This window comes from Silurus meridionalis, chromosome 19, assembly GCF_014805685.1.
Source record: "Silurus meridionalis isolate SWU-2019-XX chromosome 19, ASM1480568v1, whole genome shotgun sequence".
Lineage (NCBI taxonomy): Eukaryota > Metazoa > Chordata > Actinopteri > Siluriformes > Siluridae > Silurus > Silurus meridionalis.
In genome coordinates this window covers 753269-766144 of record NC_060902.1, presented here as the reverse complement: position 1 = coordinate 766144, position 12876 = coordinate 753269, and the positions used below count along the sequence as shown (strand labels likewise).

Below are 12876 nucleotides of genomic sequence, written 5' to 3'. Positions count from 1 at the left end.
CACTCTCAAGTCAAGTCAAGAAGCTTTAATTGTCATTTCTACTATACACAGTGGTACACAGTACACAACAAAAACGAGACAACATTCCTACAGAACCCTGTATAACAACATAGAGCTTTAACTCACAACACAAAGCTCAAAAAGTGCATTGAGTGCAACCGAGTGCAAACAGTGCAGACAAACAAACAGTACAGACAGACAGACAGTACAGACAGACAGACAGACAACACAAGACAGTGTGGGACAATAAACATAACACTAGATAGCGCCGACCAGTAAACCTACTGTACACTCTAAATATACAGTACTGTGAAAAGACGACTATAAAAACTATAACCGAGAGTAAACATAAACAAACACAATGCAGTGCAGAAACTGCAGCAGCAGCAGTCAAGACGTGCCCAAACCAGGCAGTGATGCAGCTGCTCAGGGTGCTCTCAATGGTCCCTCTGTAGAACATGGTCAGGATGGGGAGAGGGAGATGAGCTTTCCTAAGCCTTCTAAGGAAGTAGAGATGCTGCTGGGCTTTCTTGGTGATGAAGCTGGTGTTAAGTGACCAGGTGAGGTTGTCCGCCAGATGAACACCAAGGAATTTGCTACAAAGCCGTGGGTCAGCAAAGTGAACAGCAGTGGGCTGAGCACACAGCCCTGGGGGCCCCAGTGCTCAGTGTGGTGGTGCTGGAGATGCTGTTCCCGATTCGGACTGACTAAGGTCTCCCAGTCAGGAAGTCCAGGATCCAGTTGCAGAGGGAGGTTTTCAGGCCCAGTAGGCTCATCTTCTCGATCAGGTGCTGAGGGATGATTGCGTTGAATGCTGAGCTGAAGTCTATGCACAGCATTCGTACATACGTGTCCTTGTTGTCCAGGTGGGTGAGGGCCAAATTAAATGTTGTCGAGATGGCATCGTCTGCATGGGGTCCAGTGAGGGTGGAAGCTGTGTCTTGATGTGCTTCATGACGAGCCTCTCAAAGCACTTCATCACGATGGGTGTGAGCGCGAAGGGACGATGGTCATTGAGGCAGGAGACAGTAGACTTCTTCTGCACAGGGACGATGGTCGTTGCCTTGAGGCACGTAGGAATAATGTTGCTGCTCAGGGAGATGTTGAAGATGTCGGTAAAGGCATCCGCTAGCTGTTCTGCACATTCCCTGAGCACTCTGCAAGGAATGTTGTCTGGTCCAGCAGACTTCCGTGGGTTAACTCTGCATAGAGTATTCCTCACACAGATGTGATAAGACAGAGCACCTGGTCACTGGGAGGAGGGGTGGTCTTTCTCGCCGCCATGTTGTTCTGCACCTCTAACCAGGCGTAGAAGTCATTTAGCGTATCTGGGAGAGAGGCGTCAAATTCACAAGCAGGTGATGTTGTCTTGTAGTTTCGTGATCGCCTGGATGCCCTGCCACATGCGCCGGGTGTCTCTCCGCTGTCCTGGAAATGGTCGTGGATTCTCTTGGCGTATGCGCACATCATCTCTCTGATGGCATGGGACAGTTTGGCCCTTGCTGTTCTTAAGGCCATCCTGTACCCTGCTCTGAAGACAGAGTCTCTTTGTTTCAGCAGCGCACGCACTTTTGCGATCATTCACAGCTTCTGGTTGGAGCATGTAGTGATGGTCTTGGAGATGGTCACGTCATCAACGTACTTGCTGATGTAGCTGGTCACTGTTAACATGTACTCCTCCAAGTTGATGGAATTGTCAGTGGTTGCAGCCTCCCTAAACATGTCCCAGTCAGTGCACTCAAAACAGTCCTGAAAAGCAGAGGTAGCTCCTGCTGGCCAGGTTTTCACCTGTTTCAGAACCAGTTTAGAGGGTCTGCCGAGAGCGCTGTATGTTGGAATTAGCATAACAGAGATGTGGTCTGAGTAGCCGAGATAAAGCCAAGAGCCTGCTAAAATTCACAAGTAGACAGTCAGCTTCTATTCAAAGAGCAAGAGGTCAGGGTGCACAGGCAGTGGAGGAGAGCTTCCTTAAGGACCTGCCTAAGCTCTAAGAGTTAGTTGCCAGGGAGTTAGGCAGGGAGCTGACACTGGATGAGCCCTAAAGAGGCTCTTCACGGCATAGAGAACCGGTGGTCGCCAGGTATAGATGCTCTCCCTTTGGAGTCTGGGCAGTAATAGGGCAGGACATGTTGGAGGTCTTAGAAGAAAACTGTCAGAGGGCCTTAGCTAACAATAAGCTACAGGAGAGCCGTCCTGACCCTGCTGCCAAAAAAAGGAGACCTGACCCACCTGAAGAACTGGTGCCCAGTGTCACTACTGTGCACTAACTACAAGCTGCTGTCAAAAGCATTAGCCCCGAGACTGACAAAGGTGATGGAGCAGATCATTCACCATGACTAGACATACTGTGTGCCTGGCTGGTTGATATTAGACAACTATACCTAATCTGTGACATTTTGGACATCTCCAGGCTATTGGTCTTAAAGACTGGTCTGATTTTCTTAGACCAGAAAAAGGCTTTTGACCAGGTTGAGCATGAATACTTATGGAAGGTGTTAAAAAGCTTTGGGTTCAATCCTGGTTTCATAGCAAATGATTAATGTGTTGTACAGTGAATTTGAGTACTGAATGTGAATGGTGGTTTTTGTGCCCCTTTTAGAGTGTACAGAGGGATCAGTCAGGGTTCACTGCCAGGAATGCTGTACGCTCTAGCTATTAAACCTCTTTCAAACAAACTAAGCAATCGCCTTTCTGGTTTTAATATTCCACACTCTAATGCTTCACTTTAACTGTCAGCGTACAAAGATGACGTGGTTGTTACGGTGGGATCCCAGACCGATGTAAATGTTTTAAGTGATATTTTAAGAGACTTTTGTTTTTTATCATCAGCAAAAGTTAACTGGGGAAAGAGTGAAGCAGTTTTAGTTGGGGAGTGGAAAGGCGGGGAGTCTAAACTCCCAGGAGGCCTAGTCTGGAAAAAAGTGGGTTTTAAATACTTGGGTATCTACCTGGGGAGTTTTTTTAAATAAAAACTGGGAAAGCACCTTAGAGCACATCAAGGGCAGACTGAGCAGGTGAAAGCGGCTAGATCCAAAGATGCCCTACAGGGGGCGAATGCTGGTCATCAATAACCTGGCAGCGTCATTTCACTGGCACAAGTTGGCATGCGTGGATCTTATGCCAAACCTGCTAGCAAACATCCAGGCCCTGCTTGTGAACAACTTCTGGGATGGTCTGCACTGGATTCCGCAGAGTGTCCTCCATCTGCCCAAGGAGAAAGTGGAACAAGGGCTGGTTCATCTCACCAGCAGAACTGCAGCCTTTCACCTCCAGCTTGTCCAGAGACTCCTAACCAGGCCAAGGAACCTGGTTTGGAGAACAGCAGCCAGTGGACTTTTGTACATGGTGGGGGACTGAAACTGGACAGAACTTTGTTTTTAATGGACACACACACTGGATGTTTCTGGATTACCAGTCTTTTACCGCAGACTTTTTGAAATATGGACTTTAAAAAAAACAGATTAAGGGCTGTGGAACATTACAATGGATGCTGGAGAAGCCCCTGGACAACAGGAGTCATCTGGACATCTCCAGTGCAACCATCCCCAGACTGTCTGATCTCCTCAAAGATCGTCACACTCCGGGAACTGGTGAACATTGCAGGACAGACCTGTCACGAGGGAAGGACCTGGCAGCATGTATAGGACTCCGGTCTGGGCACATCGCCAACCAGCTCCTACTTCGCTGGAGGGCCACATTAACAGTGGAGCAGCGTGTTCAGCTGAAGGACTCAAAGATCAGTAAAAGCAGTCCTGGGGAAGGAACCCTTTCACCTGCTGGACAACACTCCTGACCTCTGGGTCCCCTCCTAGAGTTCAGGGGTGAAGAAGAAATGAACTTTGGGACAGTATCGGGGAAGCTGCTCTACAGGGCCTGTGGTGGACACCCAGTGGAGAAATGTTCTTGGTTTTAATGATGATATTAAACCAGAGTGGAGACACTGTACAAACCACCTCTAACCAAAAAAAGCTGCCAACCTCCAGTGGAGGATTTTACACTGCATCATCTCTGTGAACTCTTTTATTTGTATTTTAAACCCTGATGTTCTACAGGACGGTCCGTTCTGTTGACACTGTTTTTAATGTGAATTTTACTCCTCAGTGTTTTATTCCTGGTTTTAAGTACGTCAGGAGAAACGGGTTTATGTGCCAATGGACTAATTTTATTTTTGGGCAGCAAAAATGGCCAAATACCTGAGCAGAAAAAACTAAATAACACAAAATGCTGATTATGACACAATCAGAATCTTCTCAAGACTGACGAAATAAAGGATTTGGGTTGATTTTAATGTGTATAAGAGTGTGGGGATGTGAAGATATTTAAGGCTTTGTGGTGTTGCAAAGAAACTTTATGTTCTGTAAAAGATGAAGAATTGCATTTTGGACCAGAACTGAACTAAATGATCACACACACCCCTCCCCTTCCTTTAACTGCCATTACCTGATTTTATTTGTCTATTTATTATATTATTTCTTTATTTACTTATTTATCTATTTATTCAATGACAAATTAAACCTGATACCATCTGGCATTAAACATGACTGTCAAATAAAGGATTATAAAAGTCAAAAGTCTCTCCATTTTACTCTCTTTCCATCTCTATTTCTTTACATTTCTCTCCATCTCTCTTTTTCAATCTTGCTCTCTTCATTATTACTAGTAGTAGTATAGTCTGTCTACACAAACACACACACACACACACACACGCACACACACACACACGCACACAAAGCTTAACCCTTTAATTTTTTAAACCAGCACTTACACAATGCCGCCATCTCTTTGGGAAGATCTGCCCCGTATCGCCCGAACAGCCTGCCCCGGGCCAGAAGATCGAAGGGGGCGTGGCTTCGCATCGGATTAAAGGCAAATGGGTAGAATCCGGTCATGTGACTCACAGCTCGCTCCCTGTTGGTTGCCATGGTAATGATGGGCCGCCCTGACATCGTTAAGGGGCACAGTTTAGGACAAAGAGGTAATGAGATGAAGCCCCACCCACTTTGGTTGGTTGTGTGCTTAATTGGATTAGATGAAGCTATCAGATTAGCAATAGCATTTTAGGAATCCGTCCATGATTCGACTCGGTTTTTTAGCCGCTGATGTGAAACCTGAAATAGAAGGAATAAAACAAAAATGTTATAGACTTTTTTTTATTATTTAAAATGAAAGTAAAATAATAAAAATGGTCAAAAAGATGATATATACCAAAATATTTGCAATGTATATGAGAACACACAAAGTAACTATTATTTTATTTTCTGATCGAAATATACAGATATATTCTAAAGCAAAAAACGCACATTGTATTGTAATAAACACTGAATCCCAGCTTGCCATTGCACTTGCCCCACCCCCTGACCTGAGCATTAACACCTGACCCTGTTCCTAATTAACTAAACCTTAGCACTCAGCACTCAGCATTGCTTTCCCAATACATTCATTTTCCCTCTGGTTTTCCTTACCCCCTTACCGCCGGTACCCAACACTCCCTTAACCCCCTTACTGTCTATCCCTGACTCACTTTTCCCCCTTACCCCCATCCCCAACTCTCTTTACCCACTTTCTGCCTGTCCCGACCCTCTTTACCCCCTTACCACTCGTCCCCGACAACTGTTGTGCAATTATGGGTATTTTGTACCTGCTCAGACACTGTCCATGTTGCAATGCATTGTAAGTTATCATAATTAAGTTTAGTTCTCCACTATGCTTTGGGATAAGATAGTTTCAGAATATCAGCACTTTTCACTTTTTTCTTCTGTTTTTGATCAGATGTAGTGCATTGTGTGATTTATTTCTCCTCTGTTCTTTAATGTAGGAAAAAAGAACCACGTGAGCAATTACTTATTCATTAGTAACACGCTGGGCATTGCATGGAAAGAAAAGTGTGTGTGCTGTGCAGGACCCAGAATCATATAAAAATGGGTTTATTCCTTCCTATAAAGGTTAGAAATAATGAGTGCCCAAACCAGTCTGCTGTACCTTTTAATCTTGCATGTTCACACACACATACCCACACACACACACACACACACACACACACACACACACACACACACACACACACACATGTGCCTTAATAAGGCTATAATTTACATGTTCCTGTACCCCTTATACCCTTAACCCCAATCTCCTACTTAAATGAAATGTCGCTTTTCCACGTCCCTCTTTTTTACTCATTTTCAATTTTTTTATACAAAAATAAATATATTTTACTGTCAGTAAATCTGGAAGCAGCATCAGGCTTAAGGCCACATCACCCTGGTGCTGCTCCTAAAGCTCAAAGTTGTTCATGTATATGATTTAGAACTTATTTCAGAAACAATCATCAGTGGTGTTTCGTGAGTTTATTCGATGTTCATCTCAGCCGCAATCATTTTTTTAATAAAGATATTGCTGCAGTACTGCTGTTTCTCATGACCAGGTGCAGTGATACAGTTCCCAACAAGGCTGTTAAGATCTTCTTGCCTTCATGTTCAAGGTTCCTGCTGTGAGTCAGTGCAGAAGATGTTTTGTGAGGATTGCATTGTAAATAGCTGCTCATGCTTTGGCCATACACCTCAAAGCGTGTTCGTGTTTCTGGTGCCACAGTTAAAGGAATTTTAGAAGGTTGAATTTTCATGTTTTGTTCACTTCATTTATTATTCTTTTTTTAAATGTTAAACATTGAGGGCGGAACCGTGATGATGTCATATAAAGGACTGGCTGTGAGATGACAAGCAACGCTTTCAGCCAGGTGTGGAGAGGGAACTTTTTACATTCGCTAATGACTTCAGTTTTACACATTTCAGTCCAACAAGAATGACTCAGTCAAACTCTGCTATAAAAACGACACACACACACACACACACACACACAAAAACGTGTCTGAAAAGCCTGAGCTCAGGGCGAGTAATCATACTGACAAAATAAGGGCAGTAAATCAGGATTTTTAGAAGAGTATATACACACACACACACACACACACACACACACACACACACACACACACACACACACACATACGTTTTATAAGGACCAGCCAGAAGTCCCCACAGGGTCAAACTTCTCACATATTTCCATAATTAGAAGGACATCGTTTTTGGTTAAAACCTGAAAACATGCAGTCCAGATTAAAATATAACACATATTACTACATACTACTAAATTGAGAACCTTTTAAAATGTTTTTTTCCACTTGCTTTTTTGTTTCATTTATAAGATCTAATTGATCTACAGTTTTTGGAAGCCACCAGGTTCTGGCAGCAAGAGCCTTATTCCTAATTGTTTGTTCCTTATGTGGACTGATTGGTTGGAATCTAAATGTTTCATGGTGTTTTTAGATGCTGCGTTTCAGAAAAAAACATCTTCAAAATGTTTCTTAAGTGGAACTGATGGAAAGTGTTCCACCTAGAAACTTACTAGGTTCTAAAAAGATCCTTAATCTAAAGTTATAGTGCAGATGTATATTGTTGGTCTTGCTGTTTGCTCCTCTGTGTCAGTTTTAAGTAAAATCCTATTACAAAGTGTTCCATGTAGCTTTTAAATGAAGTGAGGAAACCAAAAGAGGATTCTACCGTGTCCTGGGTTGTTTGCGGATCTTAAACTTTTGTTTAATGATGGTTCTTTAAAATTCTGAAAATAACTAATGATGTTGCCTAGAAGACTCAGTGTGTGTTTTTAAAACATCCCATTCCACATTTAGTCTCCATGTGCTGTTATAATGAGCTCCACTCTTTTGGGAAGATGTTCCACTAGATTTTGTGGAGATTCAGCCACATGAGTTTTAGTAAAGTCAGGTAGTGATGTAAATATGAAGGTGAGAAAGTCTGGGGTGCAGTCAGTGTTCATGTTCATCCCAAAGTTGTTCAATTGGGTTGGAGCTCTAAAGCAGGAGATCCTAAACCCATGTAAAGCAGATCTTCATGGACCTGGTTTTGTGCATTGTCGTGCTGGAACAATTTCATGCTCCTGCATCCAAATATATTCAAGTGCTAACATTTTGGGGAAGAAGCAGATAAAAAAGTCAGGTCTCAATACTTTGGGGCATATAATATATCTGAACTTTAGAAAAATTTGTCAAATTTCTGATTCATTACTGATTCTATAAAGAGGCTGAATTTCAGCTCTGTATAATTACCAGTGCAGGCTGTAAAGAAATCCTTTTTTTTTTTAAGGGAAAAAAACGGCACGTTTATGATTCGCTCATAGCCGGAGCACAGTCACTCCAATTTATGAAGGTCGTTACGCCGTAAAAGTGACTTGAACGCGTGTGTAAATATGTTTAAGTGCAGTGGTGGGTTCCATGACACGTGTTTAATCAGGTGTTTAATAACGACTTTTCTTTTACGGTGGAAAAATAAGGAAAATGTATCTTGCCGTCATGTTCTCATGAGGGATCTTACTAAACTTTTTGAAGATTTTCTTCATGTCATGTTTAGCCTTTATATTTTTCTTCCTCACAATTATTCATAAAACATTTTTCTGTCAATAAAACTTATCTGATAACAGAATATACCCACATTATCACATATTCCTATAGTAATTGTTAGATTTTTCCCCTAATGTGCTGAGTGAGACTAAAGTGAGACTTTATGAAAAATGAGTGGTGCACTTCTGTGTTCATGTTCATCACAAGTATTTTTCATTTGGTTGGTTTTATATAATGACTCCACCATTCGAGGTTCATGATAGCTCGTATTTATTTTGTCTAATTGGTGTGTTTAGAGACACACCCCTTTATTTCTTTAAGTATTGTGTTCAGTTTTGTCACCTCATCCCCAGTTTTTCACTTTCTCTGTTCACTAAAGTCCTCGGATGAAGTTTTGGATTGTTTGCGTCGTTGTTTGTATTAAATAAACTTTTTTATGCACTTGCATCTCCGGTACATGATAGTAATGAACTGTGACCTTTCTGCTTAAAACAAATATATTAAAATTAATTTATTTTTATATTTATATTCTCATTTCTATAATATATATATATATTATTTATATTCTCATTTATAACCACCTTTATTAAAATCAAACAGAAAATGTATCACTTTTGTTTGTATGGCCATGTAAGTAACTGTCACCTTGAATTAGCCAATAAGAGGTGCTCTGGGCGGAGCTTCAGTCATTCACGTGAATGTGCAACGTGAATAAATTCAGACTGATTACGATTCAAACAACATCATTTAGAATCTATATTTTGATTGATACAGGAGGGTTTGGGGTGTAGTGAGTTTTAATGCCTCAGGAGATGGAGTTAACTTCTGTACCTATTATGTTGTGGTAAATTTAGCCGTGTGCTAAGCACATTTACTTTCAGGATACAAACTGATATCAGTGCTGAAGCTGGAAAGGAATTCTTTAACGCAGTTTAGGCAAATGATTTTATTAAAGCTAACTAATAAAATGTTAAACTTTTGTTCACAAAGATGTTTAAGGTCTTAATAAATTCATTAATCATCAGAATGTTTGCATAATCTTTAGTAAATATACGTCTGAACAGCAATTGAAATAAAACCGCAAGTTAAAATTCAAAAGTTGTAGAACTTTCTGAAGTGCAGAGACGCTTCACACAGGCGGACATGATACTCTCAGTGGGAGTGTGTGTCCGTGGATGGAATGTATAGCGTGTGTGTGTGTGTGTGTGTGTGTGTGTGTGTGTGTGTGTGTGTGTGTGTGTATAGAGGAATGATGAAAAGAGCTCAGTGTTGATTGACGAGTAAAGAACAGAGACATGAAGGAGACTGACAGCATTTTTTGCTTAAAGCCACCTTCATTCATTACAAATAAAAAACAGTATGATGCTAATCTTGTATGCTAACTGCAAACACAATGATTTAATGTGATGACTTAAAGCCTTTACATTAAAATTCCTACATGCACACATTCTCAGGTTGGTTTTCCTTATAAGGACATTCCACTCTCCATTATTGCCACTCTAGCTAATGAATTAATGCGTCGTTACACCTGAACCCGATTCTAACAAACACACATTTTGTCAGGACCATGTGATGGTGAGGACTTGATTGTCTCATTAATCAAACTGGATGCAAATGAATTTATTTACAAATCATTCACATGAGCATTTACACAATGTACCACAAAGTCATAAAAAAAAGGGATATTTGCATATTGTTGTATATTAACAGATGCACTTCAATTGACTTCAAATCGTACAATTGTCAGTGAATTTCTGCTATTTTTTATATCCAGATTTATGGTCTTGAGTATCACATTTACATATTTATTTTAATTATCTGCACAGTGAAATCTAAGATAAATTAAGACTAGCTGTCTAAATCGATTATAAGTTCTGCTGCTTATAAATAGAGGAGGAGCTCATTTGTGTGGAAACCAAAGCTTTGCGATGGCGGAGCTACATTTCTTTAGGATGCTGTATTCAGCTCTCTTTACCCTTCATGGAGTTTTTGGAGTTTCTGTGGGTGCAGATAAGTGTGTTTCATCTGCTTTACGCAGGTTTGGTTAGTTAACGGCAGATGTGTTTATCAACAGGCGATAAAGAACATGAACAGTTACAATATGTAACCAATATTAGATTAAAGATCATGTGATTCATTTAATAATTTCAGGTCTAATTCTGTTTGAAAACGTTTAAAATAATTACACATAAACAATCATTTTAAATTTTTATTAGTTATCATTTAATAATATATTTTACTAATTTAAATATTACATATTTTATGTAAATACAATCATCAGAACATGATCAGTAATAATAATTATCAAATATTTATTATCAAAAATAAGAAAAACAGTTTTGTTGTTAGTGAGTAAATTAGGTGTGTGTGTGTGTGTGTGTGTGTGTGTGTGTGTGTGTGTGTGTGTGTGTGTGTGTGTGTGTGTGTGTGTGTGTGTGTTTGTGTAATTTCTCCATTAAAACTGAAAATGATTATAAATATTGGATTATAATCAGAGATGATGCCAGGTTATATTTTACACTTTCAGCACTCTGAAGTCTACACCAGTGTCACCGCTATACACATGCACACACACAGACAGACACACACACACACACACACACACACAGACACAAACACACACACCTCTACACACCTGATGCAGGTGTGTTTCGTGTCCTTGATGGTGTTCAGGGGACGTTTTGGAAACGGAGACGGACATGACAGATTTCTAAATGAGTTTATTCACAGTGTGTTGAGTGTGTGACAGGTTTTATCAGTGTCCTTTGTGTGTGTTTTCTCGCCTTTATTCCTCACTCACGCTATTTACGGACATCTTTTCAAATAAAGCTTTAAAACACGTCTCGTAATAACTTTAATTAAAAAGGCTCTAAAATAGGTTGAAACAAGATTTTTATCTAAAAAACACTTTTTTATTAGTTAATTTTATTCAGTTTATTCAATTTGTTTATATTTTTTGTACCTTTTTATATTAAATATTATGGCTTTGTTCAGTGATAACTTCAGGTGATGTGTAATTAATGATAATGTGAATATTCCTGTCCATCACACACCCAGCAAAGGATCTGCTTTCATGATATCCCAAATATGCAAATTAGGTCCTTTCCTCATTCTATTATGTCAATTTAATGATTATAAGCACCAGAGTAACAGCTGTCATAATTATTAAGCTACAAATATACATTTCTATTTAAAGTTTTATTTTAATTCATCTGTCAGACCTGAAAACAGAATGGACGCTTTGTTTACGAAACCAAAGTACAAATTCCCTCCAGATGTTCAGCACTCGCATGTTGATGAAAACCATTCAGACTTAAATGACCAAGTGTGATGGTTTACGTTTAGCCACGCCCACAAAACTCCATAAAAGGCAAAGCTCACAACAATAATAGTGCGATCTGACCTTGGCGGTGTGTGTGTGTGTGTGTGTGGGGGGTGTGGGGGTGGTGAAATTCTGAATGTTCAGGCACTTCTGTCAGATGATCAGGCTAATATGCTAATCATACTAGCATGCAATTCTGTTCATCTTCAGCAGAACAATTGTGAAGTTTTGTATTTGAATCCTTCCCTTTCGTCACTCGTCTCACGACAATGTTTTTTCCACGTTCATCCTTCTATCTGTCTATCATCTTGTCACTCTGTCAATCTGTCCATCTTTCACTTTGAGGTCAGTTTTTTGTTTGTCCATCTCACCAGTTTTCTGTGTCTCTGCTGTCACTCTTTTACAATAACTGTTTAACAGACAGAAAACCTTTCTGTCGGCTGTTATAGATTTGATACACACACACACACACACACACACACACACACACACACACACATACACACTCCATGACTATTTAAATGACCGAACAACATACTCTGTACTCTCTGTGCACGTGTGTGTGTGTGTGTGTGTGTGTGTGTGTGTGTGTGTGTGTGTGTGTGTGTGTGTGTGTATGAGTTGGAGAGAGAGAGAGAGAGAGAGAGAGACTCACCGAGCGTAGGAAGTCAGACGGAGGGATGAAAGAAAAGACGAGTGGAGCGAGGGAGTGTGTGAGTTGAGCTGAATTGAGTGAGTCAGTCACTGCATGGATAAAAAGAAACACACGTACCACTCCTCCTTCCTCTCTCTCCACCTCTTCTCTCATTCACTCCTCCTCTTCTCTCCCATTCACTCCTCCTTCTCTCTGACTCTCACTTTTTTTCTCCTGTTTCAATCACCTCTTCTTCACACTCACTCATTCAGTCTCCCTTCTCTTTCCCTCTATCCTTCACTCCTCCTTTACTCACTCCTCTTTTTTAATTCATTCACTCATAAACTCACATAAGGCCAAAAGTATTTGGACACTTGACTTTCCCACCCATATGTGGTTCTTCTACAAACTGTCACACAAACCCAGACTTTGGATGCAGAAGCATGAAACTTTGCGTTAATTTGAACTACGAGACCCAAATCTGTTCCAGCATGACAATACCCCTGTACACAA

At 40.6% G+C, this 12876-nt stretch overlaps 1 protein-coding gene across 1 annotated transcript in view; it reads right to left on the bottom strand.

Moving 5' to 3' along the window:
* LOC124402492 (retinoic acid receptor gamma-like) overlaps positions 1-12493 on the bottom strand; it is a 35403-nt gene extending 22910 nt beyond the window's left edge. Inside the window, 2 exon segments of the mRNA XM_046875562.1 lie at positions 4766-5108; positions 12385-12493. Of these exon segments, the coding sequence (XP_046731518.1) occupies positions 4766-4946 (181 nt within the window). The 5' untranslated portion in view covers positions 4947-5108; positions 12385-12493.
* Between the last annotated feature and the right edge of the window lie 383 nt (positions 12494-12876).